This window comes from Aedes aegypti, chromosome 2, assembly GCF_002204515.2.
Source record: "Aedes aegypti strain LVP_AGWG chromosome 2, AaegL5.0 Primary Assembly, whole genome shotgun sequence".
Classification (NCBI taxonomy): Eukaryota; Metazoa; Arthropoda; class Insecta; order Diptera; family Culicidae; genus Aedes; species Aedes aegypti.
In genome coordinates, this window is record NC_035108.1 from 99,016,676 (window position 1) to 99,036,021 (window position 19,346).

The 19,346-nt window shown below is 41.6% G+C and overlaps 1 protein-coding gene across 1 annotated transcript in view; it reads right to left on the reverse strand.

Moving 5' to 3' along the window:
- LOC5570741 (ubiquitin-conjugating enzyme E2 W) overlaps nucleotides 1-18,954 on the reverse strand; it is a 205,852-nt gene extending 186,898 nt beyond the window's left edge. The window contains exon 1 of the mRNA XM_021841669.1: nucleotides 18,422-18,954. Within this exon, the coding sequence (XP_021697361.1) occupies nucleotides 18,422-18,472 (51 nt within the window). The 5' untranslated portion in view covers nucleotides 18,473-18,954. The remainder of the gene's footprint in view (nucleotides 1-18,421) is intronic.
- Between the last annotated feature and the right edge of the window lie 392 nt (nucleotides 18,955-19,346).

The window sequence follows — 19,346 nt, forward strand, 5'->3', positions numbered from 1 at the left end:
CATAGGAGATTATACACCGTTTTACATAGCCAATCAGCATGAAAGCTTTTATGTTCAGTAGATCACATTCACATGATAGAGCTACATTCATTTACTCGTCCAAATTGACTCAATACATAAGAAAAACAACTCATTTTCCTTATAATTTTAACTCCCATACACCTAATTTGGCCAGAGCACTCCTAATTTAGCCACTCTCATGAGAAATCAATGCGATTGGCCAATTCAGGAACCGAAGATAAATCTCTGGCCAAAACTGGTTCCGTTGGCCTATATTGACCAACGGGATTTTCAAAGCGAAAAATGGTCGTAGCTCAGTTTTGATATTTTACACACATAATATGGATTAAAAGCTTGCATTTGACATATTTGTAGTATAAATACGGCTTCCCATTTATTTTTTATTGACATTTTCTCTTAGGCTGGCCAAAACCGGTGCTTTTACCCTATAAGATTTGGCATTTGAAGCTTTTTTTGAGGAACTGCGAGGGAAAATTTTGAACTTTAGCAAGTTAAAGTTTTTTTAGTTGAATCCGGGAACATATTCCGGAATTATTTGTGAAACTAATAAAGAATGATTGTTCCCCAGGATGAACTCACGTTGATTGTATGAACAAATCTTGCAATATTATCAAGCAAATGTTCTGAAGCCAATTTTCGATATTACTTGAAGATAAGAGTCATGTAAATTGATTCAAAAGATTTTTCTTCACGTTAGAGTCATATACATTGTTTTTTTTATATATATATTAATTATCGTCCAAAATTCTGGGGGCTGGATGATTCTGGGGAGGGGGGGGTTGGGGGTAAAGCTGCTCTCCTCTGGACCCCCTGTTCCTAGGCCAATGGTAGTTAGGACCATAAAAAACCGCAAAACAAAAGTTCCATGTTCACTAGCGTCGCCTGGTGGCAAAATCTTAAATCTCAAGAGAGAATAAGGATAGCCATTAACTTACTGAACAATTTTCCCGAAGATGCACCATTCCAAGCGGTTAGAGATATTTGCAAAACAAAAGTTTTATTTTCACTAGCGCCGCCTGGTGACTAGATTTCAAATCCCATGGATTCAATGATGATAGCGCTTGAACCCCTTTCTAAGTATTGAGGATCCAGAGATACCAGAACAACAAAATTTTGATGCTCACTAGCGCTGCCTGGTGGCAGGATTCCGCATTTCAATTACCACCACATGTTGGCCCTTTATTTATTGAACAACTTCATGACCCTCTATTTTGATAACTTTTCAATATATTGATCATTTATAAAAACGGTCGTTAATCTGAATGTTGGTCGTAAGAAGTGGTCGTCAGAAAAATCGTTGTAAAAATAGATTGGAGTGTATGGAGCAGCAGCATCGTACACTAGAAACGCGAAAGTACTAAAAAAAAATCAACGCATCCAAGAAGGCTTCGTGCCGCGAGCCGAAATGTGTAGGTATTGGAATGGAAGCATTTTGAAAGGCAAAAGTAAGGTGTTCGAAGGTGGAGGCAGCACAACGATGAACACTCGAATGGCACGAATAACATAGGCACAGATGGTCACATAGTAAATTGTGAAAACTATCGTGCGATCATTATCCTAAATGCCGCCTACATAGTGATATCTTCAGAAACGCCTTGACTACCAGGTCGCATCACTTGTTAATTTATTTTGCAGCGATGTACGATAGGATAGATCGCGTAGAGCTATAGAAAATCATGGACGAGTACAGCCTTCCTGAGAAGCTCACAAGAATAATAAGAGCACTAGTATGTAGAATTTCGTGAAAACTTCGGACATGCATTCCAGTTTGTTCGTTTCTCGCTTGGGATTCGTCAGGGTAATGGACTTTTAACCTTTTTTTGGGTCTCATCAACCAAGATACGATCACAAGATCCAGCCAATTTGTTGGCTTCGAAAATTATATGTTTATTATCGGTCGAAGATATTGCGTGTTCGATGTATGATTCGCGTAGTTTGGTGTTAAAGTGTCGTAAATCTGGTTAGGCGCGAATCATGCATGGATCGCAAGACTAATTGTGACTCCCAGATTCCTACCTACTAACACTCAATGTTCTTTTCCACGACAACTGTGGAAATGCAAAGGTCTACTCGATTTCTAGTAACAATGGTTGTCTACCTACCATTCCTTCCCTTCCCCGATGACAGTAAGGACGTGGCCATAGGAACATTTTTGGAACTTCAAAATCGCGATAAGCCGAGCTACAGATTATTTGGGAGCATTTCAGTTTCAATTAATTATATTTTGTACTTTGTAAGACCGAATTGTCTCTCGAATGAAGCCCGTGTCTCCTGAAACACGATCAGAAACCACATTCGAAGTGCGTGACTCACCATATCAATGCTAACACAGCACAAGAAATTTACTTCAACCACACTCTACCCACAGACATAAATCATGTGCATAATTCCAAAAGTGCAATTAGCCGCAACGCATTGCAGCCGTCTAGTGGCCACAATCCTGGGCGGCCGACGACGCACTCTGTTTGGTCCATTCCTTGCTCAACCCGATAAGAAATGCGTTTCCAATCCAATAAGGCTGATACAAATATTAATTTTCTTTTATGTCACCCCCCCCTTCAAAAATCAGAAAATTTTGAAGGGGAGAAAAAAAAATATTCATCATTTTTTTGACATCAGTAAGGTTTTTTAATTTTAAAAGTCGAAAACAGGTAAAATAATAATCCAGATGACGATTGAAAATAGTTTAACAACTATCGTTAAAAATAAAAATTCAAAAAAATATTTTTTTTTTCAATTTTTATTTTTTTGTTCCTTATTTATTTTTATCCCCCCCCTCGTACCTTCCAAGTGGTCTCGGACATAAAAGAAAATTAATATTTGTATCAGCCTAATTGAAAAAAAAAAAACATTTTATTTATGTCAAGGTTAGTTATAATATTGATCTGAGGACAATTAAAACTAATCTTTATAGTTATAAGAAACTTATGCGATACAACTTTATATGCAAAAAATATATATAATTTGTTACAACCTTTGTTATAATGATCATTTCTAATTTCAAATTATTAAATCTAATTTTCTTAAAAAGTTAGTTATAGTTATAGTTGTGATATTCATTTCAGATCGAAAATGCAATCAATGAACTGGTGGTGCCTCACCACAACACCGCTTGCATAGCATTGACGGAAAAGAAGTCGCGAGATATGATAAATTTGCATGCCCGTTATTAATAACCAGCGGCGGCGGGCAGCAGCATCTCGTTCGCACCACGGATTGGCCAGTCGTGGCTCGTGGGTGTCTTATTCAAATAAACCCATTAACCTTTCATGGCTTCCCTTTGCAGAAGTGCTCCTCGGCCACGGGTAGCGTTCTTTGTTGGATTAAATGTGCTTTCTATTTGATGCATATAGCAAACAGTATCCAAAAACTATCCTAGATCCTTAGAAACACAGATAATGTAAGGTTTCAATACAAGGGCTGTAGAAGAATCCAATATTTTTTGTAAATTCCTTCAAGAAACTGTTTTTGCATTTTGTCTACTACTTGTCAGATACCGCCAATAATTTTTTTCAAGGAGTTTCCTAACGGAATAAATTTCTGGTCACAAATATCAAACAATACAATTATTTATTGGAGTTCTATTTTAATTAGTTTCTATCAGTGCTGGGAATGGTAATAGTAGTAGGCTTGAATTTTCGCGAAAATCACGTGGCTCTCCAGTACAGTAGTTCAAAAACGTGAATCTCATCAAGTAGCCAATTTTGGGTGCACGAATTTTCTAAATCATGAGTGTCATTGAAGGCTCTAAATGCGGGAAATGCAGCGGGAAATAGAACATTTTTCTACAGTAATTCTGGGTTGCCCTTAGCAACGGGTGTTTTGCTATTTTCAAGGCTTTTTGTCTACAGCAGCGATGGGCGTGAGTTTCACTGGCTTCGCTGATTGTGATTGGCTTTGCTTGGATACTGTAGAGTGAATTTCAAGATTTTTCCCAACCCTGGTTTCTATACCATGCCTGCAAAAGTTGAACTTTATCACAAACAAAACAACAGCAATAACATTCAGTCTGAGCATCATCTGTTTGAAACCGTCCGTTCGACCTATCAACACCCATGGAATACCAAACAGCTTGTCTAAAAACGGCACGCAAACTTGAAATTAATGGCGATTATCAGTCACAGCTACGAATGTCAAAGCCAACCATACCCCCCGAATTCCAATATATCGCACCCCAAATCGTTGCATCGCATCCAAATTAAATTGAATCACAGCTTTAGATGCTGATAGTTTTGACGTCACACGCTTTGTGAGCGCTACTGTAGAAGACCAGTTATCAAAAAATACCACGGACAGTCAGACCGGTTGGGGGTGCAATGGCATAAAATATACAATTAAGTGCGTACAGGTGATAATGATAAGACAATGTCGATCGATTTCGGTCGGGTATGTACCTGGTAGACATATGATTTCATCAGTGGATTAATACCTAATACTTCGGTGCCGAAAACGCTTCAGGTAATATAGGCCACCTAATGAATTAATTTAGTGTGCCATGGCTTTTAGTTGTTCGAATTGGTTCGAATGTCGTACATATTTTGTTCGGCCAATGGCATATCTAAGGGAGAGTTGAAAACAGGGGCAAACCATGATTCAAACCTTTCAAAGTTCAGTTTATAACATCTTCAATTTATGTAATATCTATCTTACCTCTGATTTCAGTGCTATCCAAATAACAAATGAAAGATGTTTCAAATTGAGCAAAGTCTCTCCACAACTCATTATATTTAGTAACTCGACAGATTTTTCGATCCCTTCAAATTTCCAGACATAGGTCGATGTTTTCATAATGTTATGTCTATTTTAATCAATGTCACTTGCTATCCATAAATCTATATTTATTTGAAAATACTTTCTATTCAGTGATACTTGAGCTAATTCTTGTTTTGTAATCCTGCAATGGCTTCGTACCCCGTGCCGATATGTGCAGGGATAAGGATGGGAGCATCTTGACGGACGAACGTGAGGTGACCTAAAAGTGGAAGCAGCATTTCGACGAACACCTAAATGGCGCTGAGAGTGCAGGCAATGAAGGTCGAGACAACGGAGGAAATGCCTTCGTCAGTACTGCGGTCGATGGAAAACTACCAGCCCCTAGTTTCAGAGAGGTTAAGGTTGCCATTCCCCAGGTCAAGAACGGTATAGCTGCTGGTAGGCACAATCTGGGAAACAGAACAGCTACCGGAGGAGTGGAAGGAAGAGGTATCCCTCATCAACAAGAAAGGTGACAAGATAGATTGTGAGAACTTCCGAGTGATCACCATAGTTAATGCGGCCTACAAATTGTTATTTCAGATCATCGTCCGTCGTCTGTCACTTGTAGTAAACTAGTTCGTGGAAAGTTGTCAGGACGGTTTCGTCCGCCAGGAATGTCGTGAATACCAGGTCCCAATGCATCACCTTTTCAGCGATTTCAAGGCAGCATACGATACCATCGACTAGATATGGAAAAACATGGACGAGAACAGATTTGCCGGAGCCTTACAAGATTAATAAGAGCAACGATGAAGAGATTCCCTAGAAATTTCTTCAGGAAATCCTTTATGGACTTCTCCAGAAACTCCTGCAGGAATTTCTGAAGTGATACCTCCTAGAATTATTTTAGGAATTTCTCTGAGATTACTACAAGATTTCCTGCGGGAATTCCAACAAGTATTCATACAAGAGATAAGTCCCCTTCAGGTATACCTCCTGGAATTCCCCCGTGATTTTATTTTTATTTTCGCAAAGAATCGCCCGAGAAGTGCTACAGGAATCCATACAGGGATACCTGCTAAATGGATTTCGGGGGATTCTTTCAGGAATACTTCTACGGGATTGAATTCTGAGAAAATTGAGAATATATCTCACTTATAGCTTTCTGTAACAATCACGATCCGCAACACATCATGAGAGTCTATGAAAAGACTAATTCTGCTACAGCTTAGATAACAGTGGGGGATAACAGTGCATGATAAAACCCATCTAAACAGGCTCCAAACCTGGGGAATTGCTATGGGATGTCTTTGGAGCTCTCGCTCGCTGCTGTTATTTATCAAGCTTGTTACAATTTGCGAAACATTGCCGATCATGGACTATCGGTGGAATGGGATGTTTTGTTTCGCTTGCTCTAATCGTGTTTCAAAATCAAATGACAGTGAATTCTGCAATACCTGTCCACGGATCTTTACAGGGTTTTTATTTTAAGGGAATTCCCCAATACATTCTGCCGGAATTCTTCCGTAATTCGATCATGAATTCCGCCGTGCATCCCTTCAGGAATACATTAAAAAATTCCTTAACCGATTCTTTCGCGGGTTCTGTCGGAAATTCCCTCAGGTATGCCTCTAAAGATTCCTTCTGGAATTTATCTAAGAGTTCCATTCAAAATTCCTCCGGAAATTCCTGCAAAGATTCTGCAAGCAATTCCTTCAGGGATTTATCCACGATTTCCTTTATTGGTTGGTTGGGAAATTCCTTCAGGTTTTTTTTTTATTAAAAATCCTTTAGAGATACGTCCAGGATTTTTTTTTGAGTGATTCCTTCCAGAATTTCAACAGAGTTTTTTTCGAGCATTTTCATAAGAATCCTTCAGAAATTTCTCCAAGTAATCCATCAGGGATCAGCAAAAAGGATCGCATAGAAGCTTTCGTGCGTAATTACAGTGCATTTACTCAGCATAAAGCCGTATAAAGAAAGCTTCGAGTATGTATGTTTACATTTGCATTGAATGTTAGTTGGCCTGCGCATTTTCAGCAAGACTCCAATAGACAGTTCGCGTTGAAACGCTGAGATGATCGGACGTGCGCGTTATAATCTCAAGCATTTTCACGTGGTCAAATAAAGTTAGTGCTCTGAACCGTATTCTTTTCGTCAGGCTGACGACACAAAATCAAAGGCATTTTCAATGCACAATTAACGATGTCTTCGCCAAAATCGCGGGAAAACACTTTCCGGGTGGATTTTTCTAATCTGCCCAAACGAATGTCGTATGAAGAAACGCACAACTTTGTGCACAATACATTGGGTCTCAGCTTGGACGCTGTAGTACGACTACAAGTAAACCACGCTCTCAACTGTGCTCAAGTGAAATGCAGAGATCTCAAAACTGCACAAGAAACTGTGATTAAACACAATGCGAAACACGATGTAGAGATCAACAGTACGAAGTACAAAGTGAAATTGATCATGGATGATGGGGGAATTGAAGTAAAGATCCACGATCTTTCAGAAAATGTCACATCCGAGCAAATATGTGAATTCTTGAAACACTATGGCGACGTTATTGCGGTCAAAGAGCTCATGTGGGGAGACAACTTTATCTACAAGGGAGTCTCTACCGGTGTACGTGTGGCTAAAATGGTTCTTCGTAAACACATTAAGTCGTACGTGGTAGTTCAGGGAGAACAAACACTAATCTCCTATTCAGGGCAGCCTGCCACGTGTAAGCATTGTGCAAATCTTGTGCATCTAGGTATGACCTGTGTACAAAACAAAAAACTTATTACACAGAAGACTGACCTTACTGCAAGGTTGACACGGGCTCGCGAAGAGCGATCATCGTATGCTGACATTGCTGGAAGTTCTCCAATCCTGATGCCAGCACAGAACAACACTGGATTCAGATCTGCCGAAGCTCTCATGCCTGAGTTTGTGAAGCTGGGTGGTATGAGGAAAGACCAGGAAGCTACAAATACCGCCAAAGAAAATTCCAAGCTATCCGTACATTCGAATATCGAGGGTGAAGTTGCGGGAGCGTCTACTTCGTTCTCTACTGCTGCTGCTGCTGGTGTTGAGGCTGCTGCTGATGCTGCTGAGGGAGATGTTGATGTTGAGGAGGCTGTAGGAGGTCAACTCTTTTCTCAGTCCGAGGAGCTCAGAACTGAGATAATAATTCCAATGAACGTGGATCTTGTTGAGGCAGACCATGACACCGAAGTTGACTCGTCAACTGTCTCAGGCAACACTGAGAATGCCGAAACTCTTTCTCAGCCACAAATACTGAACGTCTACTCCCAGAAAAGAGTACCTATACTCGCTACAGACACAACCAAGGTTTCCAAAACCAGTGTGCACCAGTCGTCGGAGAAGCACTTCAAAGTCCCGGCAGGAATCTGCGATGGTGCGATGGAAGTTTCAGAGAGCGAATTGGAGATGAGAGCTCACAAAGAGTTTGAGTTCTCATCGGATGCGTCGTGTCATGATGATGGATTCGTCGTGAAAAGAAGTAGACACCGTTCCAAGAAAGCCAGAACCACACACTAAGATGAGTGTTCTCAACACATTCAAAAGCTACAATATTGCTAGCATTAATATTAATGCCATATCCAATGAAAATAAGGTAAATTCGCTACGATCAATGATACGACTATTTGTTACCGTTTGTAACAATAAGACTGTTAGTTTGTAAGTTTTTGTTTTTCCTATTATTATTATTTGCATGTCGTCCGTTTTCAAATTTAAATTAAACAGAATGCCTTACACATACCCCTAGATTTAGTACACTACATTACCACAGTACACTACACGAAAATCTGCTGGAAGAAATAGGACAGTTAGAGTTCAGTGGAAGAGAGAGAAAATAAGGGGAAAAGAGGAGAGTTAGTTATACCTATTGAACGATAGAGGGAGCTGTAGGCGCTGAGGAAATGACTCGTTCGACTTTTGAAGAGGACCTCAGCCAAAGCAGTCGTTAACCAAGATTGAAGTTTATTAAAGGAAAAAAGTTTTAAGTGAAGCCTGTATGAAGAAGTTTAGGACAGTGGAGAAGTTCTTAAAAAAAGGAAGATATACGAATCAGGACCCGCAAAGTGCAACCTGGAGTTCCATTACGTATTCACGTTACGTACGGACACCTTTTCGGCGTGGGAGCCAGTGACGAACCACGGAAGCGTTCCAAACGTGCCTGGGATCCAACCCATCCTCCCCTCAGAACAGGTCCAGCGACCTAGAGTACCCTGAAAAGGCAACACGTTGTCCTTCGACTCCAGAACTGATATGTTCCAAGTTTTCCAGCAGAGACCGGCCGGTATACCAGAATAGTGCAAGTATAACACACCACACTCACCCACACAACACTGTAAAATTTAGGGAATAAAAGTTGAAATTGTACCCCATTAGTTTATTCAGTTACACCCCCCCCCCCATATCCGAGGTCTGATTAGCGAAGTAGGTCCACTCCAGCCGATCTTGAGACCGTAGAAGTGCTCCAGGTCGAGCTAGCCGTAAAAGAGGTCCTTGACGCACCCAACCTCAAAAGGCAGGCCGTTGCTTAGCCAAGCTTGCCGAGGTCTTTGTCCTAGCAACCCACGTGTTGACCAACCTAGCAGTAACATATTGGATTTAGACATAGTTTTATTACAAGAAGTGGAGAACAGTCGCTTAAGCTTCCCTGGCTTCCAAATGTACAGCAACGTAAACGAAACGCGGCGAGGAACAGCTATAGCACTAAAGATGCACATACCTGTATACGCGGCTGCTTGGGCACGTCAGGAGTTAATCATCAATATTAACCTCCTTTTCCCGAGCAGCCTAGATAGCCGCGTAGTGTCGGTAGCGGTTGTTTCAACTGGCTAAGAATTAACACTACGGACTGCCTGTTCCGGTGGTAAAAGTCCACCTCACAGGTGACCCCTAATTTATGGTGTGATGCGTACCGTGCCTAGGAATGAATGGTTAGGGGGGTCTAAATAAAACCTAACCGCTAACGGAGCCTGTGGGGTACCAGGGCGCCCTCCACAGTATTGAGTCCTTCCTGTGCTACCCGCAGCAATGGTGCAGGTGACCTTGTGTTTCTCCGAGATAATCGGCTGCCCTTCTTCAGTCTCTATCCTGAGGCTTAATAAGGGTGGGATTATGAATATGTTGACATTTAATTTAAATTATCACCTATATGGATTCGCATTATGCGTTTTAGACAGTGTATTCTGTGCTCTTTCGCCTTTGGCGACTTTAAATAGATACCGATCTGGTTTTTTCGTTGCTGGTCTTTTTCGTGCTGAGATTGCAAAAAGCTTAATCCTGCCTAGTTTGGGTAGTGGCTACGGTTAGGTTAGCTCAGATCAATCTTCAGCATAAAAGAACAGCAACGATCAATCTTTGCAGACTCATGCAAAATGGTGCAGCCCAAGTGGCGCTAGTTCAAGAACCCTACTTTCGTAGAGGGAACTTCTATCTAGGTAACCTTGTGGACCCAGTTTTTGCTACTTTTAGCAAACTTGAAATGGCAAACTCGCGCTCCATGCCCCGCGCATGCGTGCTCGTTAATAAAGCAATCGTTGCTACACTCATTTCTGAGTTAACTACCAGAGATGTATGTGCTGTCACAATCGATGTTTCTGTTGGTGACCTCAACAGGAAATACGTCTATTGTTCGGTATATTTACCACATGATGAACCATCCCCAACGGATGACTTCAAACGAGTTGTCATACACTGCGTAACAAAAGGCCTTCCGCTGATTGTGGGTAGTGATGCCAATGCTCATCACATCATCTGGGGCAGCTCGGATATCAATTTGAGAGGCTCCAGTCTGATGGAATACTTAAGTAGTACAGACCTTGGATTACTTAACATAGGCAATCGCCCAACCTTCATGGTTTCTAATAGAGAAGAATTGTTAGACATAACGCTCTGCTCGAATAGAATCAGTCACGAGTTGACGAATTGGCATGTATCAGATGAGGAATCATTATCTGATCATCGGTACATCTTCTTTGAACATTCAAATGTAACTGCGCAGACTTTGCGTTTTAGGAATCCCCGGTCAACAAACTGGGAACTCTATATTGAATTGGTTGCGACCAAGTTTCATGGATATTCTCCGTCCATTGAAAATCCAAGTGATCTGGATGATGCAGTTGATACTACAACATCCTACATTATGGAAGCTTTTGAAGAAGCATGTCCTCTGCGGTCTGTAAAGACTACAAGAGGGACCCCATGGTGGAATTCCGATCTGACCAGACTCAGGAAACAATGTAGAAGGAGTTGGAACAGACGCCGTTCAGCTGGATCAGAGTCGTTCAAGTCGGCTCGCAAGGCTTACAAGAAGGCTCTTCGTTCTGCTGAACGATCCGGCTGGAAAAACCTTTGTACAAATGTTTCCAGTTTGAGTGAAGTCAGTCGGTTGAACAAAATTCTTGCAAAATCTAAGGATTTCCAAGTGAACGAAATTCGCTTACCTAATGGTGACTTTACTTCTTCCGATGAAGAAGTTTTAGAATGTTTATTCAATACACACTTCCCCGGATGTGTGGACCTAGCATCTACGGATGAACCAAATGTCTTTTCATGTAGTTACGAGTCTCTGGCCTCGGCTCGCAGTATCGTAACTACTGAATCGATTCAATGGGCACTTAATAGTTTTGCTCCTTTCAAATCTCCAGGAGCGGATGGGATTTATCCTGTTCTGCTCCAAAAGGGATTTGAGTATATCAAACATGTTTTGAAAAAGCTACTTGTAAGCAGTTTTGCTACCGGGTACATTCCCAAATCCTGGCGTGATATTACTGTAAAGTATATCCCAAAAGGAGGACGTGCGTCGTATGAGGAAGCGAAGAGTTTTAGACCAATCAGTCTGACCTCTTTTCTTCTGAAATGTCTGGAACGCATAATCGATCATCACATCCGTGATGTTTATTTGGCAAACATGCCTCTTCATGTGAATCAACATGCTTACCAATCTGGAAAGTCCACTGTGACTCTTTTACACAAAGTTGTATACGATATCGAGAAAGCATTCGCTCAGAAGCAATCGTGCTTGGGTGTTTTCTTGGATATTGAGGGTGCCTTTGATAACGTGTCTTTCGATGCCATATTGGAAGCCGCACGAAACCATGGGCTACCTACAATGATTACCAATTGGATTCATCAAATGCTCAAAAACCGACATCTCTTCTCGACATTGCGTCAAGCAGCGATTCGAAAATTGAGTGTTTGCGGATGCCCCCAAGGGGGAGTCTTGTCACCACTTTTGTGGAATCTCGTAGCAGATACGCTATTGAGGCAACTCAATAATTGCGGTTTTCCAACTTATGGATTTGCCGACGACTATCTAGCTCTGATAGTTGGTATGTGCATAAGCACCCTATTCGACCTGATGCAAAGTGCTCTTCAGGTAGTCGAGAGTTGGTGTCACCAATATGGCCTTTCGGTTAACCCGAATAAAACATCTATTGTTCTTTTTACGGAAAGACGAAACCGCGATGGAATTCGACCTTTACGTCTTTTTGGCACTGAGATCAATGTGACTGATCAAGTAAAGTATGTCGGAGTCATTCTAGATTCCAAACTTTTATGGTCAGCTCACATTGATTTCAGAGTCAAAAAAGCTTGCATGGCCTTCGGTCAATGCCGGCGAACCTTTGGTAAAACTTGGGGCCTCAAACCCAAATATATCAAATGGATTTACACAACAGTTGTTCGACCAATATTGGCATATGGATGTCTTGTGTGGTGGCAAAAGGGCGAAGTGAGAATAATCCAATCAAAATTGGGCCATCTCCAAAGGATGTGCTTGATGGCGATGTCTGGTGCGTTCTCTACAACTCCCACAGCAGCGCTCGAGGCCCTTTTCGACGTTGCGCCACTACACATATATCTTAAACAAGAAGCACTTTCTTGCTCTTACCGTTTATGGGTACTGGATCTACTGGAGAAAAATCCAGTGAATCGTAGATCTACACACACTTCGTTGTTTCCACTTTTGGTGAATTGGGACAAAATTGTCCTTGCTCCAAGTGATCTCACAATTGCTTGTAACTTTCCTTACAGGACATTTACCACACAATTCCCTTCACGGGAAGAGTGGACGTCTGGCTATTTGGAAAGAAGTATATCAAACAATATAGTATGTTACACTGATGGCTCCCTTCTTGAAGGTAGAGCTGGTGCAGGAGTATATTCTCGTGAGCTAAGGCTGAATCAGTTTTACTCACTTGGTAGAAACTGCACCGTTTTTCAGGCGGAAATATTTGCTCTTATGTGTGGAGTGCAATCAGCACTTCAACAGCGCGTAATGGGTAAAGTCATATACTTCTGTTCAGATAGTCAGGCTGCTATAAAAGCTCTCGCTTCGGCCAACTCAAGGTCGAAGCTTGTTATCGCATGTCGAACTCAAATTGAGGAACTGAATTCAGTCAACTCTGTAAACCTTGTATGGGTACCTGGCCATTCTTCCATCGCTGGAAATGAATTGGCTGATGAGCTAGCTCGCGATGGAGCATCGCATGACTTCATTGGCCCTGAGCCGGCTATTCCAATTTCGAAGTGCTGGGTGAAGCTTCAAATAAACTCTTGGGTGGCAACTCAGCACAAGCAATATTGGAATAGTTTGGAGTCGTGTCGTCAAACAAAATTGTACATTACTGAGCCATCTCCAAAGGTGGCGAAGTATTTAACAAATCTGTCAAAGCAGAATTGCAGTCTCTTGGTCAGAGCGTTGACAGGCCACTGCCGACTCAACTATCACATGGCAAATATTCAGCGTGCTGACTCATTTGTGTGTGATAGTTGTGACTCCGATTATGGAACTTCGTATCACCTGATATGTAACTGTCCAGTTTTTGCGCAAATGCGATTCCAATTACTTGGTAAACACTTATTAAGTGAAACTGAATACAGAAGCCTGAATCTTCAGGACATCCTGTTATTCTTAACCCGCTGTGGTAATGAGCTATAGGCTCTCTTTACGCTCATGCGTTTTGCAGTGCCCTTTTTAGGGCGCTGTTCGAACCCATTGTGGTATGGAGCTACATGCTCTCATTTCGCTCATGCGATCTTCCCTCTTCAAGGGACCCCACTCCTATTTCCTCCCATCTTTCCCTTCCCTTTCCTCTCCCATCGGGTAGATGATGTAATAGGCTCAAATATGGCGATGGCACAAATCTCCCAACTGGTGGGGAACGTGCCTTTGGAGCCGGCCTTCTGATACCTGATACCTGATACGTACGGACACCTTTTCGGCGTGGGAGCCAGTGACGAACCACGGAAGCGTTCCAAACGTGCCTGGGATCCAACCCATCCTCCCCTCAGAACAGGTCCAGCGACCTAGAGTACCCTGAAAAGGCAACACGTTGTCCTTCGACTCCAGAACTGATATGTTCCAAGTTTTCCAGCAGAGACCGGCCGGTATACCAGAATAGTGCAAGTATAACACACCACACTCACCCACACAACACTGTAAAATTTAGGGAATAAAAGTTGAAATTGTACCCCATTAGTTTATTCAGTTACACCCCCCCCCCCCATATCCGAGGTCTGATTAGCGAAGTAGGTCCACTCCAGCCGATCTTGAGACCGTAGAAGTGCTCCAGGTCGAGCTAGCCGTAAAAGAGGTCCTTGACGCACCCAACCTCAAAAGGCAGGCCGTTGCTTAGCCAAGCTTGCCGAGGTCTTTGTCCTGGCAACCCACGTGTTGACCAACCTAGCAGTAACATATTGGATTTAGACATAGTTTTATTACAAGAAGTGGAGAACAGTCGCTTAAGCTTCCCTGGCTTCCAAATGTACAGCAACGTAAACGAAACGCGGCGAGGAACAGCTATAGCACTAAAGATGCACATACCTGTATCTAATGTGCAACGAAGCCTTGATAGCAGAATAATAAGTGTGAAAATCAATAACTCTGTTACTATCTGCAATGTTTATGCACCAAGTGGTGTACAAAATTATCATAGCAGAGAAGATATGTTCAACCAGTTTGTTCCGTATTACTTACAAAGTGCATCGGAGTATGTTGTGTTTGGAGGTGACTTTAATTGTGTAACTGCAAATAAGGATGCAACAGGAGTAAACAATAAGAGTGCAGCGTTGCGTACGCTAATTCAGAACATGAACATGCGAGATACATGGGATTGTTTGAGTCGAGAGATCGAATTCAGTTTCATAAGATCGAACTGTAAGTCACGATTAGACAGAATTTATGTGTCTGCAAATCTAGTCGAGCAATTGAGGAGTGCTTCTTTCCATGTAAACTGCTTTTCAGATCACAAAGTGTATAGAATAAGACTGTGCTTACCAGACCTGGGTAGAGCTGCTGGGAATGGTTATTGGGCTATGCGTGCGCATGTGTTGACTGAAGAAAACGTCGAAGTGTTTGAAAACAAGTGGAATTACTGGTGTCGTCAAAGAAGAAACTATAACAGTTGGATTGAGTGGTGGATAGATTATGCAAAACCAAGAATCAAGGGGTTTTTCAAGAAGAAAACCAATGACTCCTTCAGAGAATTTCATGCCAAAAATGAATTCTTATACGCACGTTTGAAAACTGCTTACGAAGAATTATATCAACATCCGAACAAAATGAGTGAAGTGAACCGGTTGAAAGGCAAAATGCTACTTCTGCAACGAGAGTTTTCGAAGAAATTTGTGCGTATTAATGATCAGTGCCTTGAAGAAGAAAGTATGTCGTCCTACCAGTTGGGAGACAGAATCAAGAAAAAATCAAGTTCGCACATAACATCCATCGTAGATCAACAGCGACAAATTAATGGGTCAGCTGCAGTTGAAGAACATGTATATCAGTACTTTCGGGATTTGTATTCTGCAAGTGAAACGCAAGAATATCAAGATGCAACTACAACAACCAAAATTCCTGAGAATTCTCAAGAAAACCTAAGAATCATGGACGAGGTGATAACTGAGGAGATTTTTAGAGCAATAAAATCCAGTGCTTCTAAAAAGTCTCCTGGAGTGGACGGATTGCCCAAAGAGTTCTTCGTAGCTGCGTTCAACGTTATTCACCGTCAATTAAACCTGATTGTGAATGAAGCAATGCAAGGAAACATTCCACAGAAGTTTGTTGAAGGTGTCGTCGTGCTGTGTAAAAAGAAAGGTGGTGAAAACAGCATTAAAGGATATCGTCCACTCACGATGCTGAACTATGATTATAAATTAGTCAGCCGTATTCTCAAAAGTCGAGTTGCAAGTGTAATCGATAAAAACAACCTACTAACACATTCGCAAAAGTGTTCTAACGCTAAGAAAAACATTTTTGAAGCTCTACATGCGATTAAGGATCGTATTGCAGAGATACGTCATAAAAAGAAGAGAGCAAGAGTTGTATCACTGGATCTCGACCATGCGTTCGACAGAGTCGAACATTGTTTCTTGTTTCGTGTAATGAGAGATATGGGTTTCCACGAAAGACTAATAGAGCTTCTCCGAAAGATCATGCAGAACTCCCGCTCACGTGTTCTAGTAAATGGTCATCTCTCTCCTGAGTTCCAAATTGGTCGTTCAGTGAGACAAGGAGACCCTATAAGCATGTATCTGTTTGTGATATACTTACATCCGTTGCTCGAAAAATTACACATGATCTGTAATGATCCGCTTGAGTTAGTGGTGGCCTACGCCGACGATATTACGGTAGTGATAGTGGATGATTCAAAACTTGAACAGATCAAACGAACTTTCCACGAATTTGGACAGTACTCGGGAGCAGTATTGAGTCTCTCGAAAACGATTGCACTTAACATCGGAGATTTATCACGACCTCAGTCAGTTGTGAACTGGCCGTCTGTGAGTGATAGTGTTAAAATTCTGGGGATCACTTTTTTCAACGATCACAAAGTTATGATTGAGTTCAACTGGAAGGAAACTATACGTAAAATGACGCAGTTAATGTGGATGTTCAAGCCGCGACTCATAGTGTTACACCAGAAGATAAGGCTGCTGAATGTGTATGTAACGTCCAAGCTATGGTTTGTGGCTTCAGTGCTCAGTATAAGGAATCAGGATGTGGCGAAAGTAACGAAGCACATCGGGACCTTTATTTGGGGGCGAAAACCGAGAGTAGCGATGAATCAACTAATCCAACCCGTTTCAAAAGGAGGGTTGAATCTACATCTACCTATGTACAAGTGCAAGGCTCTTCTGGCGAATCGAACGTTGCAAGTAAGAGAAGTGATACCGTTCGGAAATAGATTGATTACTGAAGCAACAAACGGAAATAACCCTGTGTTCCCAGCTATGTATCCGTGCATAAAAGTGGTGTGGAGAGTGGTCCAAGATCTTCCACAGCAAGTGATGGAAAATATCTGCAGCAGCGCGATTGAGAGACATCTTACACAAGAGTTACCAATCCCTAAGATTATTTCAGAAAACCCAGCAGTTAGATGGCCCTCAGTGTTTCAAAATATTCATAGTAAACATATGTCAGCAATAGAAAAAACTACGATGTACTTATTTGTTAATCAAAAACTTCCTCATGCACAACTACTGTATAAAATTGGTCAAACCACCAGTCCTAATTGCGCTATATGTAGATTAACAGTAGAGAGCCAAGAACATAAATTGGCAAATTGTCCCAAAGTTGCTAGATTGTGGAGCTATCTGTGCTCAAAATTGAGATTGCATTTGAACACAAGAATAGAATATTCAATAATGAAAACACCAGAATTTAGGGATGTAAGCAGAAACAGCAGAATTGCAGTTCTAAAATTATTCGTTAAATACGTAGTTTATATTTTAGAAGGCTCAATCCCTCTGTTAACTAGTGTTGAGAATAGGCGGTGCGCATTGTAATGTGTATGTGAACGTAAACAGTGAATAAATGTGTTTAAAAAAAAAAAAAAATAGAGTCAAGCAATTTTTAGAGTGTTCGTGATTAGCCAAATTCCTAACCAGTGCTTCTATCCTATTTAATTTTAGCAAAAAATAAAACACCGGTTAAGTTAATATAGTGCTAATTTCGGTTTACATTGGACAAAAAATAAAACACCGGTTAAGTTAATATAGTGCTAATTTCAGTTTACATTGTTGTGCATCAGGTGGCTCTCGGTTAGTTTCAGAAGTTTGGTTATTTACCGACCTGAAAAGTCACTTACAAAATCACACAAAATTGCAACGAAAACAGCGAAAAACTTTTTTTGGGTCTTTATGTTCCTCAGAAAACCACAAAAATATAAAGAAAGAAGCTTTTTTACACATTTTATATAACCTTGGGTCAAACATGCGTTCCGAACACGACGTTCGATCAAATTGAGTGTGGCGTGTTTCGTCCCCTGTGAGCAAATTAACCCCAGTTCCCTATACGCAAGGTCATTCTGATGTTTCAAAACAATATCTCACCCTTCTTTACTTCCTCTCGAATCGCCTATGCTAGTTGTCTTTTATTGATTTTAAATGTCGACGTGTGTTGTGATATTATCTAAATCAAAGCTTACTCCCACCCATCCTACGCGTCCTCCCCCATCCACTAATCACTATCCGTAATCGATTTTTCCGTGTTGACAGCTTCTGCCAGGCGCATGCTGCCACAGGCCAAATCTCGAACGCCTACTACGCTGCTGCATTCACTATATATGACTTGAAACCTCCCCGGAGGCCCCGTCATAAACGAATAGACTCGTGTGTGACAACACTAATCGAATTAACCATTCACCGTGCGGCATGTAAAAGCTGAGGAAATCGCACTTACCTCGGAGGGACTCATTGCCATTTTTCTCGTACTGTTATCACTCTTGCTCATGTATTATTGCACACCACAGAGTGACAAACTAGCTCCACTCTTGCACTGCGACGGGATTCACTCTTGTTTTCTTCCGATCCTTCCGCAAATATAGGGAACAAAAATACTGCAGCTCACCTGATCACTTGCGACACTTTGTTTCGACCTCTCGGGGTTAATCTTCCCGCAGGACAAATTAACCCTATAGGGGATAAAGAGCACTGCACGGTACCCCTGTTTTATTTTGCGTTCGATTTTCGATTCCCCTAAATCTGTTTGTTTCTTCGTGACAGATCGTGACAACTAATACGCGAGATGATTTTTTTCCCTAATGCTGTTTTGCACACTACTGTTGTGTACGAGTACGAGTACGAGTACTGGTATAGAGATACGGGGCTCCCCTAGGCCATACGGAAAGCGTGCACAACACCGAGGCAAAGATAAAGTTTGTTGTGTGTTGTGTTTTGGGGTTTTTTTTTTTTTTTTTTGGATTGTCTTTTCGACTGGCTAAGACCACGAGTTGGTCCATCTCGCCGGTGTTTTGGGGTTAACAAAGCAAGCGCAAAAATGACAGCCGAGCAGCTGTGGTGACTGATAGAGGGCTGGGTTGCCAGTTGTGATGATGCCGGCATGAATGGGGTGGTACTCCATTGAGCTTCACTCGCTTTTATCGTCGAGCAACCCAGCGTTCGAATGCGTCAGGTCGTTTTACGCCTATTGACTGTTTAACGATAAACTTGCGACGATCGACGCGTCACCATATTCCATATAACGGAGGTTATTAGAACTAACTTGGAGGTGATGATTTGGAGGTTATTTGCCAATTTGACGTTGACGTTTGATCATTAATACGCCATTGAAATTTAGGTTAACCTTTTCAGGATGATAGATCATC